The following is a 20580-nucleotide window of genomic DNA, read 5'->3' on the forward strand; positions in this document are numbered from 1 at the left end:
AAGCTGCAAAATATAATTGAATATGAATTAAACTGTAAACACATAATTGACTTATTTGTCTATTTTTCTCAGAGACAAAGGCACAGTGCTAGTTTCCTGTGAAGACATTCTAAACCATGTTAAAACTTGTCCAGTTTGTAACTGGCCTTTAGAATTTGTACAGGGCTTATTTTCTGCCCAGAAACTGATGTTATTATGTCTCTTCCAGCTATATTAAAAATGATTTTTTTTCTTATATGTTTACATCAGATCTAAAGCCCTCACAAAACATGAAGACATATTTAAATGTAATTGTTTTTGCCGATTCTCTGGACATGATTCTAAGGTAGATAAAATTAAGACTTCATTAAGAGTTGGTCATTTATCCAATGTCTATCTATGATCATTGTTGTCCACACACTGACTTAAAATTGCCTCCTCACGATTCATGGCACAGCATTGTCAACAATTTCAAAAGTGTTTTCACACTCTCATTTTGCTTGGATCCTCACTAAACCTTGTGATGTACTCAGAGCAGATTCTGGTTCCATCTGACACACCAGTGTCACTATTCTGAAGAGAAGTTTGGTATTCTCTAGCAAAATCAAAAATGTACCCACCCTATGACCCAGCAATTCTAGGCATATACATGACAGAAACTCATGTGCAAAAGGAAAAATATGTAAGAATATTTTAGAACAAGGACTGAAAAACCAAAACTCAAACTGACAATTACCTAAATATTCATTCTTTGGGAATATATACATTGTGGTATAGCCACAAAATGGCATTTTATATATCCATATGAAAAGGTCACAAAAATAGAGCGAAAAAAGCAGGATACAGAAATACTGGCATAGTACACTATATGGGTAAAAGTTTAAAATATGAAAACCAGATATATTTTGGGGATAAACATATAGTGAAAAAATAAACTTGTTATCAACTACAGTTCAGTGACAAAAGGAAAAAATGGGGTTGGAATAAAATAAGAACTAAAAGTATATCTCTAACATTTTATTTCCTATACAAAAAAAAAAAAAAAAAAAGGCAGGGGGGACAAAAGAAGGAGAAGGAGCAGCAGCAGTGTGGCTTGGGAGTCAGACATACTGATTTAAGACTCCTATAGGACCTTTCCCCTCTCTGGACCTGTTTCATACTCTGTACAAATGAGGAGGTAGACTAGATAATCCCAAGGCCCGCACAGCTCTTAAATTCTGTTGTTCTGACCTTGCCACCAGTCCTTGTCTGTATATGCTTATGTCCTTAATTTCCATATACCCAGTTAACTATCTTCTATACATCTAAGTAAGAAATTGGCATTTCCTCTCCTGGTACAGAATGTTATGGGAATTAAAAAGAAAAACAAAGAAACATATTAGTTAAAATCTTTTTTTCCTTTTTTAGTAAGTGCCAGAAAGTGAAAGCAATATATTGGCTAATAATACTGGAAGAAACAGAGGGAAGAAGAGGCCTAGGGCCTCTCTAAATCCACAGATTCAGGATGGGCACAATGGCTCATGCTTAGAATCCCAGAACTTTGGGCGGCCAAGGCGGGCCAATCACCTCAAGTCAGGAGTTCAAGACCAGCCTGGCCAACACGGTGAAACCCTGTCTCCACTAAAAATACAAAAATTAGCCAGGCATGGTGGTGGCCGACACCTGTAGTCCCAGATACTCTGGAGGCTGAGACAGGAGAATCACTTGAATCCGGGAGATGGAGGTTGTAATGAGCCAAGATCACACCACTGCACTCCAGTCTGGGAGACAGAGTGAGACTCCATCTCAAATAATAAAAAAAAAAAAAATTGATTCAAATGTTATAATCATGATAAAGTTTTTGCTTGTTTCATTTTGTGATTGCTTTTCCCCCTGTTGTACCTTTATTCACATGCATATCTTCTCTATATACTTTCAAAGGTGGCTAGTTACAGGTCCAGGTTTATGACATTGTTAATGTAAACTTTAAACTACCAATAGATAAAAAGTTCCTCCACTTCAAATCCCAAAAACTACAGCTCTACACTCTCTTATAATTCCTATCATGGCATAGATGAGCACTGCAGATATTAAACCGGTTTCTGGATTTTATACTTATTTCCTATCTGCATTTTCCTACAAGAATAATATTCACTCACTGACTTATGGTAACATTGTTTTACACTTAAATATCCCATTACACCTCACAAGTGTTTTGTTGTTCATTATATGACTAGAGCATCACAAAAAGCCTGTGAGGTGCATGGCTTATCAGTACTATATGCCACCCTCAATTACCTGTGCCTTTCATTTTGTTTCAGGAAATAATGGGTCCAAAAAGAAGAGAAATTGACTGATTTCCTCATGTCTCACAGGCAATAGATGGCAGAATCGGAGTAAGAAGGTTCTCCAGTATCTGCTGCTTTCCCCTGAATTTGTTCACAATGTACAGCTCAGTGATGCCTGAGAAAACATCTTTGTTGTCCTGAGGCTGGCCAGAGATAGACATTTGACTCCATGGTTACTTGGAGAGGTGGTACATCCTCTTAGGGTAAATGGGCTCACGCTGGAAAGCACCACGGACCACCCAGGATCATGACAGCATTCCCAGGGTCAGAAGCAACATATGGAGAAACCCCTTATCCTGAATGCATCTAGGTCAGGTTTGAGCTGTAACTCCTGACCAGATTTAGGGGAGCTAGAGCAGAAAGTTTAATGTCTGATATTGGGATCCCAAGGTTAGAGTTCCAGCCCCACTGCTGATTGGTTGTAGAACCTGGGAGACCTGCCACTTCCCTTCTCAGTTTCTTTTTGTGAGAAAGGGGAGGCAAACAACTGACCTCACAGAAGCACTGAAAGTTATCATCTGAAAGAATGGCCATAAGATTGTTACTGTCACCTCAGTTCTCTTCTTCTCCATTGCTTCTGTGGACTCTCATAGCAATCCCTTCTAATTGTCTTGAGAAGAAAATACCCAGGGCCAGTATTGCTTCTCTTAGCCAGCCAATTAGTCAAAAAAATACTTTCTGATGTCCCAGAAAGAAGCTTATCTGTGCTGGGCAATGTCTAGGATATGGATAGGAATTCAACCACACAGCTGTTGCCTTTGAAGAGATCACAGAGAAGCTGTCATTCTGAGGGAACAGGAGGTAGCAGTAAATACTGTAACAAAGGGATAAAGGATATAAGAATACAAAGGAGCAATCAACTGACCAAGCTGTCGCATTAATTAAAGACTTCAGATATGAAACGTTTAAGTAAGTCCTAAAAAATTGAGCATGTTTTCACCCAGGTAATGCAGTGAGAGGAAGCGCCTTCCAGACAGGAGAAACAAGTACAAAAACCAAGAGACTTGAAACAACTTGGACTGTTGAAGGAAATGGCCTGAAACATAAGAAGCAGGAAGTAGTAGTAAATAGTGCAGTAATAAATAGTTAAGCTAGAAAGCTGGAAAGCAGCCAGATCATGAGGGGCCTTGAATGCTGGGCTGAAAAGTGGTCTTCATTCCAGGCAAATTATGTAATGCTGTCATGCAGTTCAGTAGCCCCATTTGTCATGCAAAATTACAGACTACGTTTCCATTTCGTGAAACTGCCCACTTTAAAAGGCAACATCAATTTCAGACAATACTGATATGTTAATATTTATTCCAAAAGCTGCCTTTCCTTGTGCAGGGTGATAGTTTTCAACAATCACTCTTGAGACATCTGCTTTTCGTGCCCTGCAGCTAGTGGTACTCATGTGTGCAGGGCACTCACATTTTAGTGAATGAGGGGAAAAAAAGCGAGTGACAGGCAAGGAATAAGAGGTGAGGTTTAGAAAACTTTGGGGTTCTCTACCCTTCTCCCAACCATCCCACTATTCTTCAATTCTTTTCTCTCTTCCCATGCAGAATGGAATCTCCTAAGAAACAATCACACTCTCACACAGGGTAACTAATAGTATTCCAAGTATCTGAGGATTGGAAAGAAGTGGGCCAAGAACCATTTGAATTACTGTGTGGGTGAACCTGATCGTGTGTGCACGATGATTTGTCTACTTCAGTGTTTAAGCAAGGGGGGGCCCTAAAGCCAACGAACATCCACAGTAATTAACAAATATTCAGCAAATAATAAATAACAGATGTCTATGGGAACCAACAGTTTCAATAGCCCTGGGTGAGTGGGATGAGCAAAGGCTCTGCAAGGTCAGTACTATGCCAGGGTGGGGCTTGATTACTGAGGACCCTGCTGAGGCCATCTGCACCAGAAATATTTTGTGTTCCATAGGTAAACGCTGGTAAGAAGAGGCAGATCACTGAATGGTAGCATCTGGGTAGTGCTTGGCTATGTATGTGTAATACAGAGGACTGATATAATAGAGCTGTAGGTTAACTCGGGCTCTCCTTTCATTGGTCCTGACTTCCTTCTTTTATTTTAGTTTTTTAGAGATGGAGGTCTCACTACGTTGCCCAGATGGGACTTGAACTGCACTCAGGGATCCTCTCACTTCAGCCACCTCAGCAGCCGGAAATACAGATAATACACCAGCACTAGCCTCTAATTTCCTTCTGTATGCATAGTCAACCAAGTTTTGAACTAGGCTTTCAGCAGCCTACCTCCCTTCTCTCCTGTTCATGAAGACACTCTTTTGTGACACTTCCACTTGTTTTCTGCTGTGTTATAGGGTGGGGACAGAAGATTTAAAAAAATAACCTCTTACCTTCTAGGTGTTTGCTGTTGGTCTGATGATCTCATTCATAACATTGGGGTGGGTTGAAAGAAACCATATTGTCCCTCAAAATCTTTCCAGCTTTAGAGACGTCTAAGGAAGAAGTGAGTTGCTGGTGCTCAGACTGGTGGACACATGACTTTGATACAATGAAAACAAAGTCATGTAAGGGTTCTTGGTGGTAGGCAGGTTTATTCAAAGGAGCTGAAAAGCAAAAAAAGTATAGTGGAGGAGCTGACATTTGAGATTAAGTGAAAAAAAAATTGTCACAGAGATTTACGAGGCAGGACAGAGGCTGAAAAGGACTTCCAGGACATTACACTCTTCGTTTACCTCCTACCTCACTGGTAGTGACTTCTCTGTCTCTTGTTTGTGTCTCCTCTTCTCTCTGATCACTTTAAGATCCAGGGCTCTGTCCATGGTCATCTGTTGTTCTCTATGTACACCCACTCCCTAGGGTGATCTCATACAGTCCCACGGTTTTATGTATCATTTACATGGAGAAATTTCCAACTTTTATATCCAGCTTAGCCAGACCTCTCCCATAAACTGCACACTCATATATCTAACAACTGCTCAACAGCCTTACTTAGATGTCCTAAAAACACCTTCAAACTGAACTTGCCCAAAACTGATGTCCTAGCCTCTCCTCTTCCTAGCACCCATCCAAGCCACAGCCTTCTTCATCTCTATCAGTGGCAACAACTCCATCTTCCCAGTTGTTTTTTGGAGCCATCCATGACTCCTTTCTTTCCTTACATTTCACTTGTAGTTTGTGAGAAAATTCTACTTACTCTTCCTTCAAAATATACCCCAAATTTAAATATCTCTCACCGCCTCCATTGTTACGTCTCAGATATCATCATTTCACACACTGGATACTACAATACTCTAGTTTCCCTGCTTCCTCACTTTCTCCCCTATAGCCTGTCCTCAAAACAGCAGAGAGATTTTTTAGAAATATAAGTCAGGTCAATTCTCTACTGAAAATCCACAGTGGCTTTGTGGACATGGGATACAACACCCAGGTTATACTTCAGTGATGAACTTATGTGGCTTCAGCTCTCACTCTTTAGATTGCCTCAGCTGCTGAAAGCAACCTTGTCCAAGGCTATACCTCTTCCTGAGGCAGTACATATCCAAAGACTGATTAATATAGGAATTTAAAGGCCTGTAAATATTACCCCAACTCTGAAGGGCCATTCTAGCTCCACAGCTTCCGGTGGATGTGACTGATGCTGCCATTGAGTCTTTTTCAGAGCTTCACTTCTTTCTTTGTCTTCCTGCTGGTTTCTCATTTCTTCCCCAGTATTGACCCCAAGGGCACTGCTTAATACATTTTCTACAGGATTAACTTTGTTTCAGGGTCTGTTTCCTGAGAAAACCCAACTTGTGATAGGCTCCCCATTTCATGCAGAGTAAATGCCAAGTCTCTACAATGCCTTATATGATTTAGAACCTATTTCTTCTCTGACTTCTCCTATGTCTTTCTACTTCACCTATGTTGCTACACCTAAATCAGCCTCCCAGTTAATCTTTGAACATGCCAAAGATGCATCTATCTCTTAGGGCCTTTCCTCTAGCAGTTCCTATTGCCTAGAAAGTTCTTTCTCTAGATATATGTTTGGCTAACTCACTTCCTTCATTTATTTGCTCAAATATTACCTTCTCCATGAAGTCCACCCCAATCTCCCTATTTAACATGATGACCTACCACTTATCTTTCTTCTTACCTTGTTCTAATTTTCTTCTTTTTATAACAGTTATCACTTTTTTGACATCCCACATAATTTACTTATTATATTTATTTTTTTATTGTTAGCCTCCCCTTGCTTGAATATAAGCTCCATGAAAACAGGCATATTTTGTTCATGAAATATCCCAAGTGCCTAGTATAGTGCCTGGAACAAAGTAGGTACTGAATAAATATGTTGAACAAATGAATGAATAAAGTGGATTTAACAGAAGGAACAAAGTGCATGTAGAAAGAGAGTGACAGAAAGGGAAGAATATGAACGAGTCATGGAGAAAATCACAGCTATGGATCACTTGGACTTCTCTCTTGGTGCTACTTTTCTTTATGCAAATATTAGCAAAAAGATAATAATTAGAGTGTCACTTGGCATCAAGAGACCTAGTTTCAGTCGAGCACTCTTACTTGCTGTGTGACTCTGATTTCCTTTTTCTCTTTAATTTCCTTATCCGAAAAATGGAGTTAATAACACTCAGCTTCCAGTATCCTGCGAAGATTAAGATGTACCCAGAATATAGTAGGTGTTCAACAAATGTTTACTGACATCCCAACATCCTCTCAAGACAAATGATTTAAACTTATAATGCAAATGTCTTATAGTATGTGCTTGAAAATGTAACCAGAAAAATAGGTATACACATTCATTACATTATATATGAGCTTCAACTTTCTTATATACCTGTTTCATAGATTTGGGGTACAGGAAGAAATCTGCTCCATTTCCACTGAATCAGTGACCTCTTAGCCACTTTACTGGCTTTCTAGGATAACAGTAGAAAACATATTTAAGGCCGGACCCAGTGGCCTGTAATCCCAGCACTTTGGGAGGCCAAGGCAGGCAGATCATCCGAGGTCAGGAGTTCAAGACCAGCCTGACCAACATGGTGAAACAACATCTCTACTGAAAATACAAAATTAGGCATGGTGGCGCACACCTGTAATCCTAGCTACTTGGGAGGCTGAGGCAGGAGAAATGCTTCAACCAGGGAGGCAAAGGTTGCAGTGAGCCGAGATCATGCCATTGCACTATAAACTGGGCAACAAGAGCAAAACTCCGTCTCAAGACAAAACAAAACAAAAATTAAAAACTCCAAAATAATACCAGAAAACAATAGAGATATAGTGTTAGCTGTGCAGAACAGGAGAGAGGAATCACAGGCCCTAGGTCTCAGTGTCAAACACATTACTGAATTAATAGCTATGAATAAATGGCATCAGCTATTCCAACCTTTCAACTTTTTTTTTTCTCTCTAGAACACTCCTTCCTCAAATTATTGTATGAGCTGGCTTCTTATAATTTAGTTATTTGCTAATATCCCATCAGGCCTTTCTCTGACAACCTTTTGCTGAAGTAGTGCCCTTATTTCAGTTACTCTGTATCCACTGCTCTGTTTTTTTGTTCTTCATACAATTTATCACTCTCTGAAATTATATAGGTTATTTGTCTACATCTTTGTTGCTTTTCTCCCCTCTAAAAATGTAAACTCCCTGATAGAATGGACAGTATTTATTTCCTTCATCACTACTAGGCCAATCCATCAAAAAGTAGCTGAAGGAATGGATGAATGAGTGATTGCATTCAGGGTAATACCCTGCTCTCTTAACTGCCCAGTAATGTTATAAAGATTAATGAGCTCTCTGGGAAAACAATCTCAGTTCTTAGGAGAGATTAAGAGAGCTATGCACATCCAAAGAATTATTTAAATAATTTCTTTCACATTTCAGTAACAGAATTTCTAGACCTATATTCACTAGTTAAATGTCACTGGAGCATTGCTAAATATAAAGGTTAACCAAAAGGACATGCAGTCTACCCTATTGAGAACTAAAAAGAATTCACCTTTATTAAACATTTGTGCTGCACTATGTTGCATGCTAAGGATATAGCTTCTCATATACCTCTAAACAGAACAGAGCAAAGAGTGTTACCTTCACTATCAAGATGAGGAGTAGACTCACAAAGATTAGGTAACTTGCCCAAAGTTACAAAGCTATTAAAACCTGAAATTAATGTCCAATCAGCTGAACTTATTATTATTATTATTATTTGCTCATTTCATCCTCCCTTGGGGAGCATGTGGCCCTAATATCTGTGCTTCTTAGGCCAAGATCAAGCATACCATCTCCATTGTTGAAATGTACTATTTGAAAACAGTGAAAGAAGAAAATAAAGCTTTGCTAGTTTAGTTACTGGTTTTGTGAAATCCCAGTGGAAAGAGATTGGGGTAATTTGGAACTTTGTATAACTGGAAAAGCCAATTTTTTTGCCCCAAACTAAGTGTAGTGAGAACAAGGGTAAGGAGATGGAAGACTTATCAGGAAATAAGATTAGGGGCAAGAAAAACCTAATTTCCCAGATCAGTGTTTCCTAATCATTACTGATGATAAGAATCACCTGGGGTATCTTATACAGCTGCCCCCAGGTCCCTTCACAAGAGATTTTGAATAATTATATTTAAGATGGGGCTCAGCAGTTTATATTTAACAATCACTCTAGGTAAATCTTATCAGGTAAGTATAGCAAAATAATAATTCTGATCTGACTCAATTGCTACCTACAAATCAGTGATTTTCAATGTGGGAGCCCAGAACCAGCAGCATCAGTCTCATGTGGGAACTTGTTATAAACATAAGTCCATGGACCCCACCCTAGACCAGCTAAATCAGAATTTCTGTAAGAGGGTCCCAGAAATCTATATTTCAACAAGTTTTCCAGGTGATTCTGATGTGTACTAAAGGTTGAGAGCTACTATACTAAATAATCTCTAATTATAGCCAATAATTAAAAAAACCCTCAGACTGTTCAACCTCCAGGTGCAAGGAGTGGCGGAAGATGAAGTAGAATGGTAAAACAGTTCAACCCCCAAAAAGGGCATCCACCCAAGATATGCCTCCAAGAGAGACGCTGTCAGAGAACACAAAGAGGTATTTGACCAAAAGAGTCACCCAACTGCCAGGATAGGTAGTCCTTGTCTAACAGGTTATGATATGTGCTTTGGACCAGAAACTACTATGTATTGTTTCCTATTTCCTCTTTTTTTCAAATGGTAGTTTTTATTATATTTCTCTGGTTATCTCCCCACTAGGGTATACTGGGTATGTTGAGAAGGGTAGTTTATAATTTAAATTTAGGTGACCAGACTGCTAGGAAGATGGATCTAAAAATGGCTGCATATCGAATAGGGATCTTGAATTTAATGCTAAATCAGTAACTAGATAAGACTTTAGGTTTTTCTCCTTTGGGGACATGAATTTATCACACCTATGTGTGAACATTTTTGAAAGAGAATGTGTAGGAAGAAACGTGTCCATGGATGCTAGATATTCAAATGAAGAAGCTACGCTAGACATTTGTGATTGGTGAATAGCATTCATTCTTCATTTCCCCAAAGCCCTTGATTCTATTAGAAATCCATCTGGTTCCAGGGAGATATACTCTAGGGCAGGGGTTCCCAACCCCTGGGCCACAGACAAGTACTGGTCCATGGCCTGCTAGGAACCAGGTCGCACAACACGGGGTGAGTGGCAGGTGGGTGAGCAAGCGAAGCTTCATCTGTATTTACAGCTGCTCCCCATCCCTTGCATTACCACCTGAGCTCTGCCTTCTATCAGACAAGCAGTAGCATTAGATTCTCATAGGAGCATGAACACTATTGTGAACTGTGCATGGAAGGGATGCAAGGTTGCATGTTCCCTATAAGAATCCAATGCCTAATGGATCTGTTGCTGTCTCCCATCAACCCCAGAGGGGAGGGTCTAGTTGCAGGAAAACAGGCTCAGGGCTCCTACTGGTTCTACAGTATTGTGAGTTACATAATTATTTTATGATATATTAGAACACAGTAACAGAAACAAATTGCACAATAAATGTAAGGCATTTGAATCATCCCCAAACCACCCCCCTCCCCACACCCACCTTTTCCGTGGAAAAATTCTTTTCCATGAAACCAGTTCCTGGTGCCAAAATAGTTGGGGACCACCGCCTTAGGGTTTAGGGATAGAACACATGGCCTTGCTAAGCCAATCAGTGTATTTCATCCATGGGACTTGAGTGATTAGTCAAAGTATCTGACTTAAGCCAGTTGAGAATACATCAGAGGACACAGGTTATCAATCTTTCTCTAGATTGGACTGTTGTAGCTGGAACTACTGGTCCAATTTTGCTACCATAAGAAAAAGCAGCCTAAGAATGAAACTGACACACAGAGGGAAAATCAAGAATCATAAACACTGAGCCTGAGCCCCAATTGAAACTATGCCTGAAGCCCATCTGAGCTCTGGATTTTTTTTTATTTATATGGATCAATGTTTGATAACTGTTTAAGCCTGTTTGAAATGGATTTTCTGTTACATGCAGGGAAGTTCTGTTAGAAAAGGCAAATCAAAGCTCTAAGTATGAATTTGCATATGGCAGTAGATGTGAGTGCAAGTTTAAACAGAAAAAAAGTAATTGTTCATTTCATTTCTGGATTATTAATTATAGTACCTTAACTGTTCCCACAGCTTTAATATATAGTTGGTTTTCATTTTAACTTCCCTCAGTAAAAATATACTGGCCTCTCTTGAGAAGTTCCTCTCACAAAATATATTATGTTCACATATATTTTACATTCTATTATTGAGAAAAATTTGACTGGCAGAAATTGTGGGTTGGTAGGGTCATGTAAGTTTTCATTAAACTGGGTTAGGGTTTGAAGGTTTGAATTAATTACACCTCCTTCCCTTCCAGATTCTGAACCAATTAAAAAATATACACAGGAATCAAATAGGGATTAAGATATCAGCTTTAATATATTGTTCAGTGAAAAAAGCAAGATTCAGAACAGCATGTATAGTATGCCACCATTTGTGTAAAAAAAAAAAAACCTGATACACACACACCCACACACAATATGCTTGTAAATACATGGAATATCTCTGGAAGGATACATAAGTAACTGGTAACAGTGGTTACTTTTTGAAAATAGGACCAGCAGGGAACTGAGGCCAGGGGTGAGAAGGAGGAAAAGCGATTTACTTTTTATTGTATACCCTTTTGTACTGTTTGACTTTTACCACAGTCATGTGTTATTTTTCTAAAAAAAAAAAAAACCATATATTAAAATTGTAAAAAATAAGAAAAATAGATACCAGCTTTATAGCTGATAGAGCTGGATTGGACAACATGGCTTGGACCTGAGGCTGAAATGAACTTTTACCACAAGTCTAAGGACTTTGGGATCCCCCCACCCCAAGGGGAGATAGTTGGGTCTACAAAGTAGATGTTTACCCAACCATGTAGTGAAGGACCGCAGTCTTTTCCACATCTTGCTGTGTGGAACAAACTCAAGATCCAAGAGTGGCCTAAGCTGCCTATCCATTATAACCATTTTCTCAATCTCATCAAGTTATTCCTCCTCCCATGCATAAGACTGAATGAGTGGCAAGAGAAGGTGAGTGGAAACTTTCTTCCAAACATTTTTGAGAGATGCAAATCTTTTCTTTTTCTTGAGTCAGGAGCATGGAGAGAGGAAAAGGATAGATCCCCTACACCCTTGTACATTTTATTCTCTTAAGCCACAATGGTTAACACTCAAGACTCTGGTCAATAAACAGGGCTGTGGCTGTCTCCTTCTGGGGAGACCAACAGTATCTTAGAAAAGTTCTGCTCCCATCAATGTAAGATTGGTGAGCAGTTCTGTTTTTGCCCCCAGGAGGCTCTAAAATAAGTCAAAAATAGGACAGTAATTAAATTAACTCCAAGGCTACATTATACCCTAGGCTGAAAATATGATCAGAATTTTAGCCCTAATTTACAATTATGTCCAGCCATATTTCCTGACATAGCTGACAACAATTATACAATGACTCCCAAAGGTAGCATTAAAAAACTTCAAATAATACAACATCAACATAATGAAAATGCCTTAGTTTGAACTATATGACCTCACCCCCACCCCGTCAACTATTAAACTCCCAGGGGAAAATGACTACCCCAAATTAAATTTCTAATTCAAAGTCCAAAAGATTTAAAGTCCAAAATTCTGCCTTTCCCAATTTCTCGTTTTTCTCATTTCAGCCATACAGATCTTACAAAGATGTCTGCCCAGATATGGGGTTGCTTCAGCAGCTCCAGCCTTGGCTGTCTTCCTCTTGACTGGGTGTAGTTCCTTCAGGACCTCAGGAGTTGAATTAATCTAACCCCACAATTGCATGTCATACATATTTAAGAGTCCAAAGGGTCAATAAGACATAAGATTATCACAGTATCAACCTGACATCAAAAAAATTAGAAGCACACTAGTTCCCAGCCACTAGAACAGTTTTTTTAAGCAAATGTATGACCCCAGGACTTAGTACATAGGGCAATACAGACCCACATTGCTGTTGTCAGTGAAACATCATAGTAGAGACTTAGCGGCATCAAAAAGGAAAAAGTAGACAGATAAAACATAGGAGAAAAGACAATATCTTCTTTGTTTCATCCTCAGCAGGATGCCAATCTGTGCCGGTAGTCTGGACTCCATGACCTGTGAACTTAAACTAATTTGGAAGATATCTTGCAGTACAATCCCAGTATGATTATACTGCTTTGAGTCCCAGCCCCAAATGTGCAGAAGTCCATGGCCTTATTAGGCTGTTACTGCTAATGGAGCTTCTGTGAGAGCCCCAATGGGAAAGCATTGGTTTTGACCAGGTGCTTCTCTCAAAAACCATGCTTGTATTTCAGCTTTTCTTTCCTAGACTTTGGTTAACCTCCACCAATGCCTCTTTAATAATGGAAAGCTCAAAGGCCCTTCCATTTTTACTTTTCTGCCGTAGTAGAACTCACCCCTATCTGCATACGAGTTTCTTAGGGCCAGCCAAGAAACAGGATAGACTTAAAAATCAAAACGATAACAAAAATCTATTAGATTTCTACCAATGCCAGCACTTAAAACATCATTAAGCCTACAGATTACCTACCACTGACTGTGTCCCAAGTCCTGCTGGGATACCATAATAGATGAGCCCACCAGTCTCTGCAAGGAAGCATAGTCTGCTTTCAGCCTTTCTTGGTTCTCACAAGTGCCTTGCCCACCTCATATGTTGGGACTTTGAAGTCTCCCAAGAATAAAATCTAAAACTTCTGAGTCTCTCTTAGCACAGCAAAGAAATCTGTATCTCAGCTTGATTCTAGGTTTCTGCTCTTTCATTTCTAGGTTCTCGACAGATCTTGCCAAGCCCAGCCTTTGCCCTGTGACAAAGAGTGTCCCTGTGACTGAGGACTCTAGCTAGAGCCTGGCTTAATGCTCCTCTGGGCTGACAAAGACCACTTGTGCTAAGGTCTGCCTGCACAGCTTGTATCAGTTAAAACACACACCATGTCTGCAGAGCTATTGCAGACGAGAGGAGAGATCCTAATGCCACTGATGACTAAAACCTTTCACTTAAGTTTTACTGGAAATCTTGATCTCTCCACTTGGAGTTTGGTCCCCAAATGCTTGTCTTCTTATCAGTTTTGCACGGTTTCTCAGCCTATGCTTAGGTACTAAAATGCAAAGTAATTACCTTATTAATTCTAGAACAGTTGAGCAATAGGTGAAAGAACAAGAAAGGGAGCAAGATGTTAGCCTTACTTTTAGTACAGTTAGAATTGAGAATGCAACTTGAACAAGAGACCAAAATGTGTTTCCCACTCTTTCCCAAGTTAGATTTTTGAAGCTACCTGGGAAAGATTTGAGATTGCAAAGACACTTACCCAGCGAGTCACATGGGGTATCTCAGCAAGCTTCACACCTCAATGAGGGTAGAGTCCAAGTGCCAAAAAGACTGAGGTGAGAGGTGTTCAGCTACCTTTAATCTATTAACACCACCCAATATAAAAAAAGTATGAGCCAATGGATGTCAGGCTTTACCCTTCTCACTAATCAGTTAAATCAGTTAAACTGCAGAGAGGAACCAGTGCAAAGATTGGACAGATGGGCAAAAGGTTTCTTCCAAAAACATATGAGAGGGCAGAAGTTCCAATTTTTTGCCAAGCAAAACGTGCAAAAAGGGAGAAGATGGTTCTTACAAACTGGAAAGCAATCAAGACTTTTTGTGTCTACAGATTTAGCGTCTCATATATTTGGCAAATTTCAACATGACCTTTAAGATGTTTTTACCAAATCGTAGACATAGATATGGAAATCATCATCAAATTTGATGAAATACACAGAGGGTTTTGCTTCTACCTGATGAATGACCATGCCAGTTCTCTTGGAGCCATCGTCTTTGGCATATTCCACCTGTTTGCCTACCAGGCTGTCTATGACTTCTCCTGGCTCCCTCTCTGCCGGAGGAGAATCATTGGAATCTTGAAGGATGCGGAGGTCACCGTCTTTATAATCATCTAAGAGCTGGTACATATATAATACAGGATCTTTCTCATAGGTAATGTAAAACCATGTGTTCATTACAGGTGCCTGAGCTAAGACCATCCCCCTCCATTCATTTTTGGAACCTTCCTCTGTCTCAAAAATATGTTCCACTGCTTTGCCAACCATTATTTCTGCTAAGTGTGTATCACTGATTCTAGATGATGCAACTCTGTTAGGAAGGACTTCAAGTGATGACACTCTTTCATCTCTGTGAAGTTCCAATCCATAAACACAGTCAAATCCATCATATTTGATAAGATACAGAGAGGGATTTACAGGTACCTGATCCAGAACGGTTCCCTTCCACTGTGTTAGAGGTTCATCTCCATCTTTCCATCCGTGCTGAATTCTGCAGCCCACGATGTTCCTCTGAGGCTGGGAGGTGGGTCGGCTCCTATGCTTCTTGTGTGCAGCCTTCCTCTTCATCATGGTAACAGACACACTGCTGTGTCCAGCGCCTGTCCTGGACCGGTGCCCTGCAGCTGCCTTTCCAAACGGGGTCTTCATGCCTGCAAGGAGGAGCACAGTTGCCAGGTGGACCGAGAAAGGAAATTAACAAAAATCAATGCGTAACACGGAGAGCTTTTTCTCCTAATCTGCGCACCCCGTACACCCACGCCTGTTTTTATCGAAAGCTACCTAGCAAAGCTGGAAATCAAGGCACCCTCGCTGGGTGCCTGCAGTAACCTTCCTCCCCAGCTCAGTTTCGCTAAGCTAGAGCAAGAGATCTGCGGTTCGCTGAAATGGGAAGCATTTCCCCATTCCCCTCTCCCTGCTTCCAACACTACCCGACCAGGAGGCACAGATTCCCCACCATCCCGAATTGCGGGCCTCAGGTGCCCAAATCGGACACCTCGCCTTGCCTCCGCAGTGAGCCTATGGAGAAGGAATATCAGCGGGCGAGCAGCCCAGTGCTTGCAAAAGCTGGGAGAGGACGATCCGTAGGCAAAGAGTGTCTCTAATAGGGCGGCGGAGCAGGCGAAGAGAACCGTGGCGGCGTCCCTAGCTCTTGGCTCCTGCGTCCTCCGCCTTCCTGTAGGCGGTGGCGGCCGCAGCCCCTCCGCCACATCGGACTCCCACTAGTCGCTGCTGCGCCGCAGTCTCCTCCCTCTTTTTCTAGCGCAGCTTCCGGCCAGTAGAGAGGCCTCCCCTTCCTGCCAAACACCGCGTGGCGCCCCTCCCTCACCAACCAGTACCACAGCCCTGGGTGTGGAAGGTGTTCCTAGGCTCTCGGTCCCGCCTATTCTCCCAAACCAGAAGCTGTGGAGCCCACAACCACCTTTCTCTTACTTCACAGGTTTACCTCCTCTGGTTCGGGGCGCTCCCCCGCACCCCACCTCACCTCCACTCTGGCGCCCCTGCCTCATTTGCTTTCCACGTTTCATGAATTAGCCCTTTCCTTTCCCCTCCCTCCCCGCGTCCCCCACCGTCCTTTGAAGGGGATTTGTGGTAGGACAAGAAAAATGGACTAGTACTCAGTGTTCAGGCTGCCATCTTGACCCAATCTACCTAATTTTTACTGACTTGTCATTCTCAGACTTTGCTTCTTGAGGATTTCTTTTCTTTTCCCCTGATTGCAAAAGAATTTCATGCACAGTATGGACACTGTAAAATTCATAAAATTGACATAAAAAGAAAATAATTAACTGTAAGCTGGCCTCTCATTTTCCAGGACTCACAGTGAAATAGTAACTCATCATTTCCTTTTCCTTTCTTCTAAGCTCTTACAAAGCTGGGATAACATTGCTTACGCACTTTCATGTCCTGCACATTTCTGTATAGAATAAGCATTTGCTCAGGTTTTTATATATTTTCTGAGAACATGTTTTGTAGTGGCTTCATAAAATTCAGCATTAGGATTTTTCATAATTTTGCCATTGCCTCCTATCTTCAGACATTTAATTTTCTACTATCTATAAATTGTGCGTACACATGAATTATTCTGTTCACTGGAACAGAATAACCTAGACACTAAACTTATAACTCAGAAAAATTGCTATAATTAAAACAGGAATTTGTAAGATCATAAATCTGTGGAGAAAGACATTCTAGAAGTGATTCAATCATTTTTATTGTTACAGCCATCCTAGTGGTTATTAAGCGGTGTCTCATTGTGGTTTTAATTTGCATTTCCCTAATGACTAATAAGCATAAGCATCTTTTTGTGTGCTTGTTGGACATTTGTGTATCTTTGGAGAAATGTCTATTTCAAATTCTTTATTCACTTTTTAATTGAATTGTTTGTACCAGGGCTGTTAATTTTTCTTTTAAAATTCTGGATAGAAGAACCTAATCAGATATATGATTTGAAAATATTTCATTTTGTGGGGCATCTTTTTATTTCGTGACAGAATTTTTGATGCACAAAAGTTTAAAACTTTGTGAAATCCCACTTATGTATTTTTTGTTTATTGCTTGTACGTTTGGAGTCACATGTAATTAAATATGGTCAAATCCAAGTTCATTAAAATGTACCCCTATATTTTATTGTAAAATTTTGTTTTTAGCTCTTATATTTATGTCTTTGACCCATTTTGAGGTAATTATTGTGTATGTTGCAACGAAGGAGACCAAATTCCTTCTTTTGCACATGGCTATCCACTTGTCTCAGCACCTTCTGTTGAAAAGACAATTCTTAGCCCATTTAATTGTCTTAGCACACTTGCTGAAAATCAATTTACTACAGATGTATAGGCTTATATTTGGACTCTTAATTCTATCTTATAGAATTTTATGCAAAACCACATTTATTTTTGTTTATCTTTATGCAAGAACCATATTTACTTTTTGATTACTGTAGTTGTACACTGTTTGAAATCAGAAAGTGTTTTTGATGCACAAAAGTTTAAAACTTGGTGAAATCCAACTTTTTTTGTTGTTATTATTTGTTTGTTTATTGCTTATTGCTGTATTTGGAGTCAATCTAATTAAACATTGGCAAATCCAAGTTCATTAAAATGTACCCTTATGTTTTATTGTAAAATTTTGTTTGTTTTTAGGATTGAATTTTAGGATTGTCTTTTCCTTTCCTGAACAAAAGGATGGTTGGGATTTTGATAAGGGTTGCATTGACTCTGTAGATAAACTTGGGGAGTATTGTTATCTCAACAATATTGTCTTCCAATCCGTGAACACAGAGTTTCCAGAGGGGATAATTTCCCCTAACAGTTTTTTTTGTTTGTTTGTTTGTTTGTTTTTATGAACACTGGGTACTTACAATTTATTTACGTCTTCTTTAAATTATTTCAGCAATGTTCTGTAGTTTTGGTTAGATTAATTTCTAAGTTACCTTATTCTTTTTGTGATGCTATCATAAATGGAATTGTTTACTGTGAAATTGTGAAATATATATTTGATCTTTGATCTCCTTTCCTGGCATTCAGTTCCTAAAACTCTTAAAGTATCCTGAACAATAAGAATGTCTTTTGTATGCTAATAAGATGACTGATGATTGACAACCCCTAGATATCTTCAGGATGGGGGCTGTTCACCAGAAAGACCAGGGCATGATTAGAAGATGGAACAGAGAGGAGTTAAAGGTTAAATCCATCACCAATGGCCAATGATGTCTACATAATGAAGGCTTCATAAAAACCCAATATGACAAGGTAAGAGAGCTTCAGGATAGCTGAACACCTGGAGGTTCCTGAAGGGTGGCTCACTTGAACAGGGCATGGAAGCCTGGTGCCCCATACCTTACCCAATGTGTCTCTTCCTTCTGGGTATTCATCTGTATCTTTTGTAATATCCTTTACAATAAATGGGAAATGTAAGTGAAGTGTTTCCCTGAGTTTTGTGAGCTGCTCTAGCAAATTAATTGAATGAGAATCTTGATTTACAGCTGGTCTGTTAGAAGTACAGATCATAACTTTAAACTTGTAATTGGCATCTAAAGTACAGGGCAGTCTTGTGGGATTGAGCCCTCATGATTTTTAAGCATTGATATCATATCCTGTCTTCGTTCAGGCTGTTATAACAAATTACCACAGAATGAGTGGCTGAAACAATAAATGTTTATTTCTCACAGTGCTGGAGGCAGGAAAGTCCAAGATAAAAAATACAGGCCAATTTGGTTCCCTGGGATAGGCCCTCTTTCTGGTTCCAAATGGCTATCTTCTCACTGTACCCTCACATGCTGGAGAGCAGAGAGAGGAAAAGCTCTCTTGCCACCTCTTATAAGCGCACTAATCCCATTCATAGGGGCTTTACCCTCACGACCTAATTATCTCCCAAAGGCTCCACCTTCAAATAGTATTACACTGGAGATAAGGCTTTAACATATACATTTGGGGGACAGGGGCACAAACATTCAATCCATGGCATATCCTGAAATTTTACTTAGTTCTTTTAATCGTTTCAGTAGTTATTAGATTTTTTAGGATCATTGCTATATGAAATGGTATTATTAGCACATAAAAATAGTTTTACATTTTCCTTTCTAATATGGATAACTTTTATTCATTTATTTTCTTGCTCGATTGTCCCATCTAGAACTTACTCCACTACAATGTTGAATATAAATAGTGAGGGGGCATTCTTGTCCTCTTCTTATACTTAGGAGGAAAGGTTTCAGCCTTTCACTGTTGAATGTGAATTTAGCTCTTTATAAAATTCATTTATGTCTTTTATCTTGAAGAGTTCCCTTCTATTCCTAGTTTACAGGTTTATTGTTATTATTATTATGAGAGGGCATTGGAATTTGTAAAATGCTTTTTTGTGTCATTGAGATAATCATTTTTTCCCTTCATCCTATTGAGATGTATTATTTTCATTGATTTTATAAGATGTTTAAATTGGAGTAACTTTACTATAACATAAAATTACCACTTTAAGAGTACATTGTTGTGCAATCACCATTATCCATTTTCAGAACTTTTTTGTTATCCCAAACATAAAATATGTACCCATTAAAAAATAATTTCCTATTTCTCCCTCTCTCATTCCCTGGTAACCTCTTTTCCTTGATGCGTCATACAAGTGAAATCATACTATATTTGTTGTTTTATGTCTGTCTATTTTCACTTAGCATACTGTCTTCAAGATTCATTTATGTTATAGCATTTACCACAATTTCATTTCTTTTTTATTGAGACGGAGTGTTGCTATGTTGCCCAGACTGGAGTGCAATGGTGTGGTCTTGGCTCACTGCAACCTCCACCTCCTGGGTTCAAGCAATTCTCCTCCCTCAGCCTCCTGAGTAGCTGGGATTACAGGCATCTGCCGCCATGCCCAGCTAATTTTTGTATTTTTAGTAGAGACAGGGTTTCACCATGTGGCTGATCTTGAACTCCCAACCTTGTGATCCACCTGCCTTGGCCTCCCAAAGTTCTGGGATTACAGCCATGAGCCCTCGCGCCTGGCCAATTTTATTCCTTTTTAAGGCTGAGTAATATTCTGTTGCACCTATATATCACATTTTGTTTTTCAGTTCATCTGACAATAGACATTAGGTTTGTTTCCACCCTTTGGCTATGTGAATGATGATGCCATGAATATTTGTGTACAAATATTTGTTCAAATCCCTGCTTTATTTTCATTAGAGTATATACTGATAAGTATAATTACTGGATCATATGATAATTTAACTTTTTGAGGAACTGCCAAACTGTTTTCCACAGTGGCTGTACCATTTTACATTCTCATCAGCAATGCACAAGTATTCCAATTTCTCCACATCTTCATTCACACTTTTTATTATATTTGTTTGTAATAGTCATCATAATGAATGTACAGTGGTATCTCATTGTGCTTTTGACTTGCATTTTCCTAATGATTAGT

At 39.6% G+C, this 20580-nt stretch overlaps 1 protein-coding gene across 3 annotated transcripts; it reads right to left on the bottom strand.

The window, feature by feature from the left end:
* Positions 1-11187: 11187 nt before the first annotated feature.
* SPIN3 (spindlin family member 3) lies at positions 11188-15965 on the bottom strand. 3 transcript variants are annotated; one of them, XM_037735272.1, is made up of 3 exons: positions 15666-15965; positions 15085-15311; positions 11188-14781 (listed from the first exon to the last, which is right to left on the bottom strand). In XM_037735272.1, the coding sequence occupies exons 2-3, from the start codon at positions 15307-15309 to the stop codon at positions 14533-14535; spliced, it is 474 nt and encodes a 157-aa protein (XP_037591200.1). In that variant the 5' UTR covers positions 15310-15311; positions 15666-15965; the 3' UTR covers positions 11188-14532. The 3 variants fall into 3 exon arrangements, with proteins under 3 accessions (XP_037591200.1, XP_017375170.1, XP_017375171.1); XM_017519681.2 differs by having other exon boundaries at positions 11188-15311; XM_017519682.2 differs by having other exon boundaries at positions 11188-15311; positions 15656-15965.
* Positions 15966-20580: the final 4615 nt, after the last annotated feature.

Source organism: Cebus imitator, unplaced genomic scaffold, assembly GCF_001604975.1.
Source record: "Cebus imitator isolate Cc_AM_T3 unplaced genomic scaffold, Cebus_imitator-1.0 Scaffold766, whole genome shotgun sequence".
NCBI lineage: Eukaryota > Metazoa > Chordata > Mammalia > Primates > Cebidae > Cebus > Cebus imitator.

Coding starts and splice junctions, on each gene's coding strand:
- SPIN3 (XM_017519681.2), bottom strand. CDS start 15,309: ATGAAGACCCCGTTTGGAAAGGCAGCTGCAGGGCACCGGTCCAGGACA.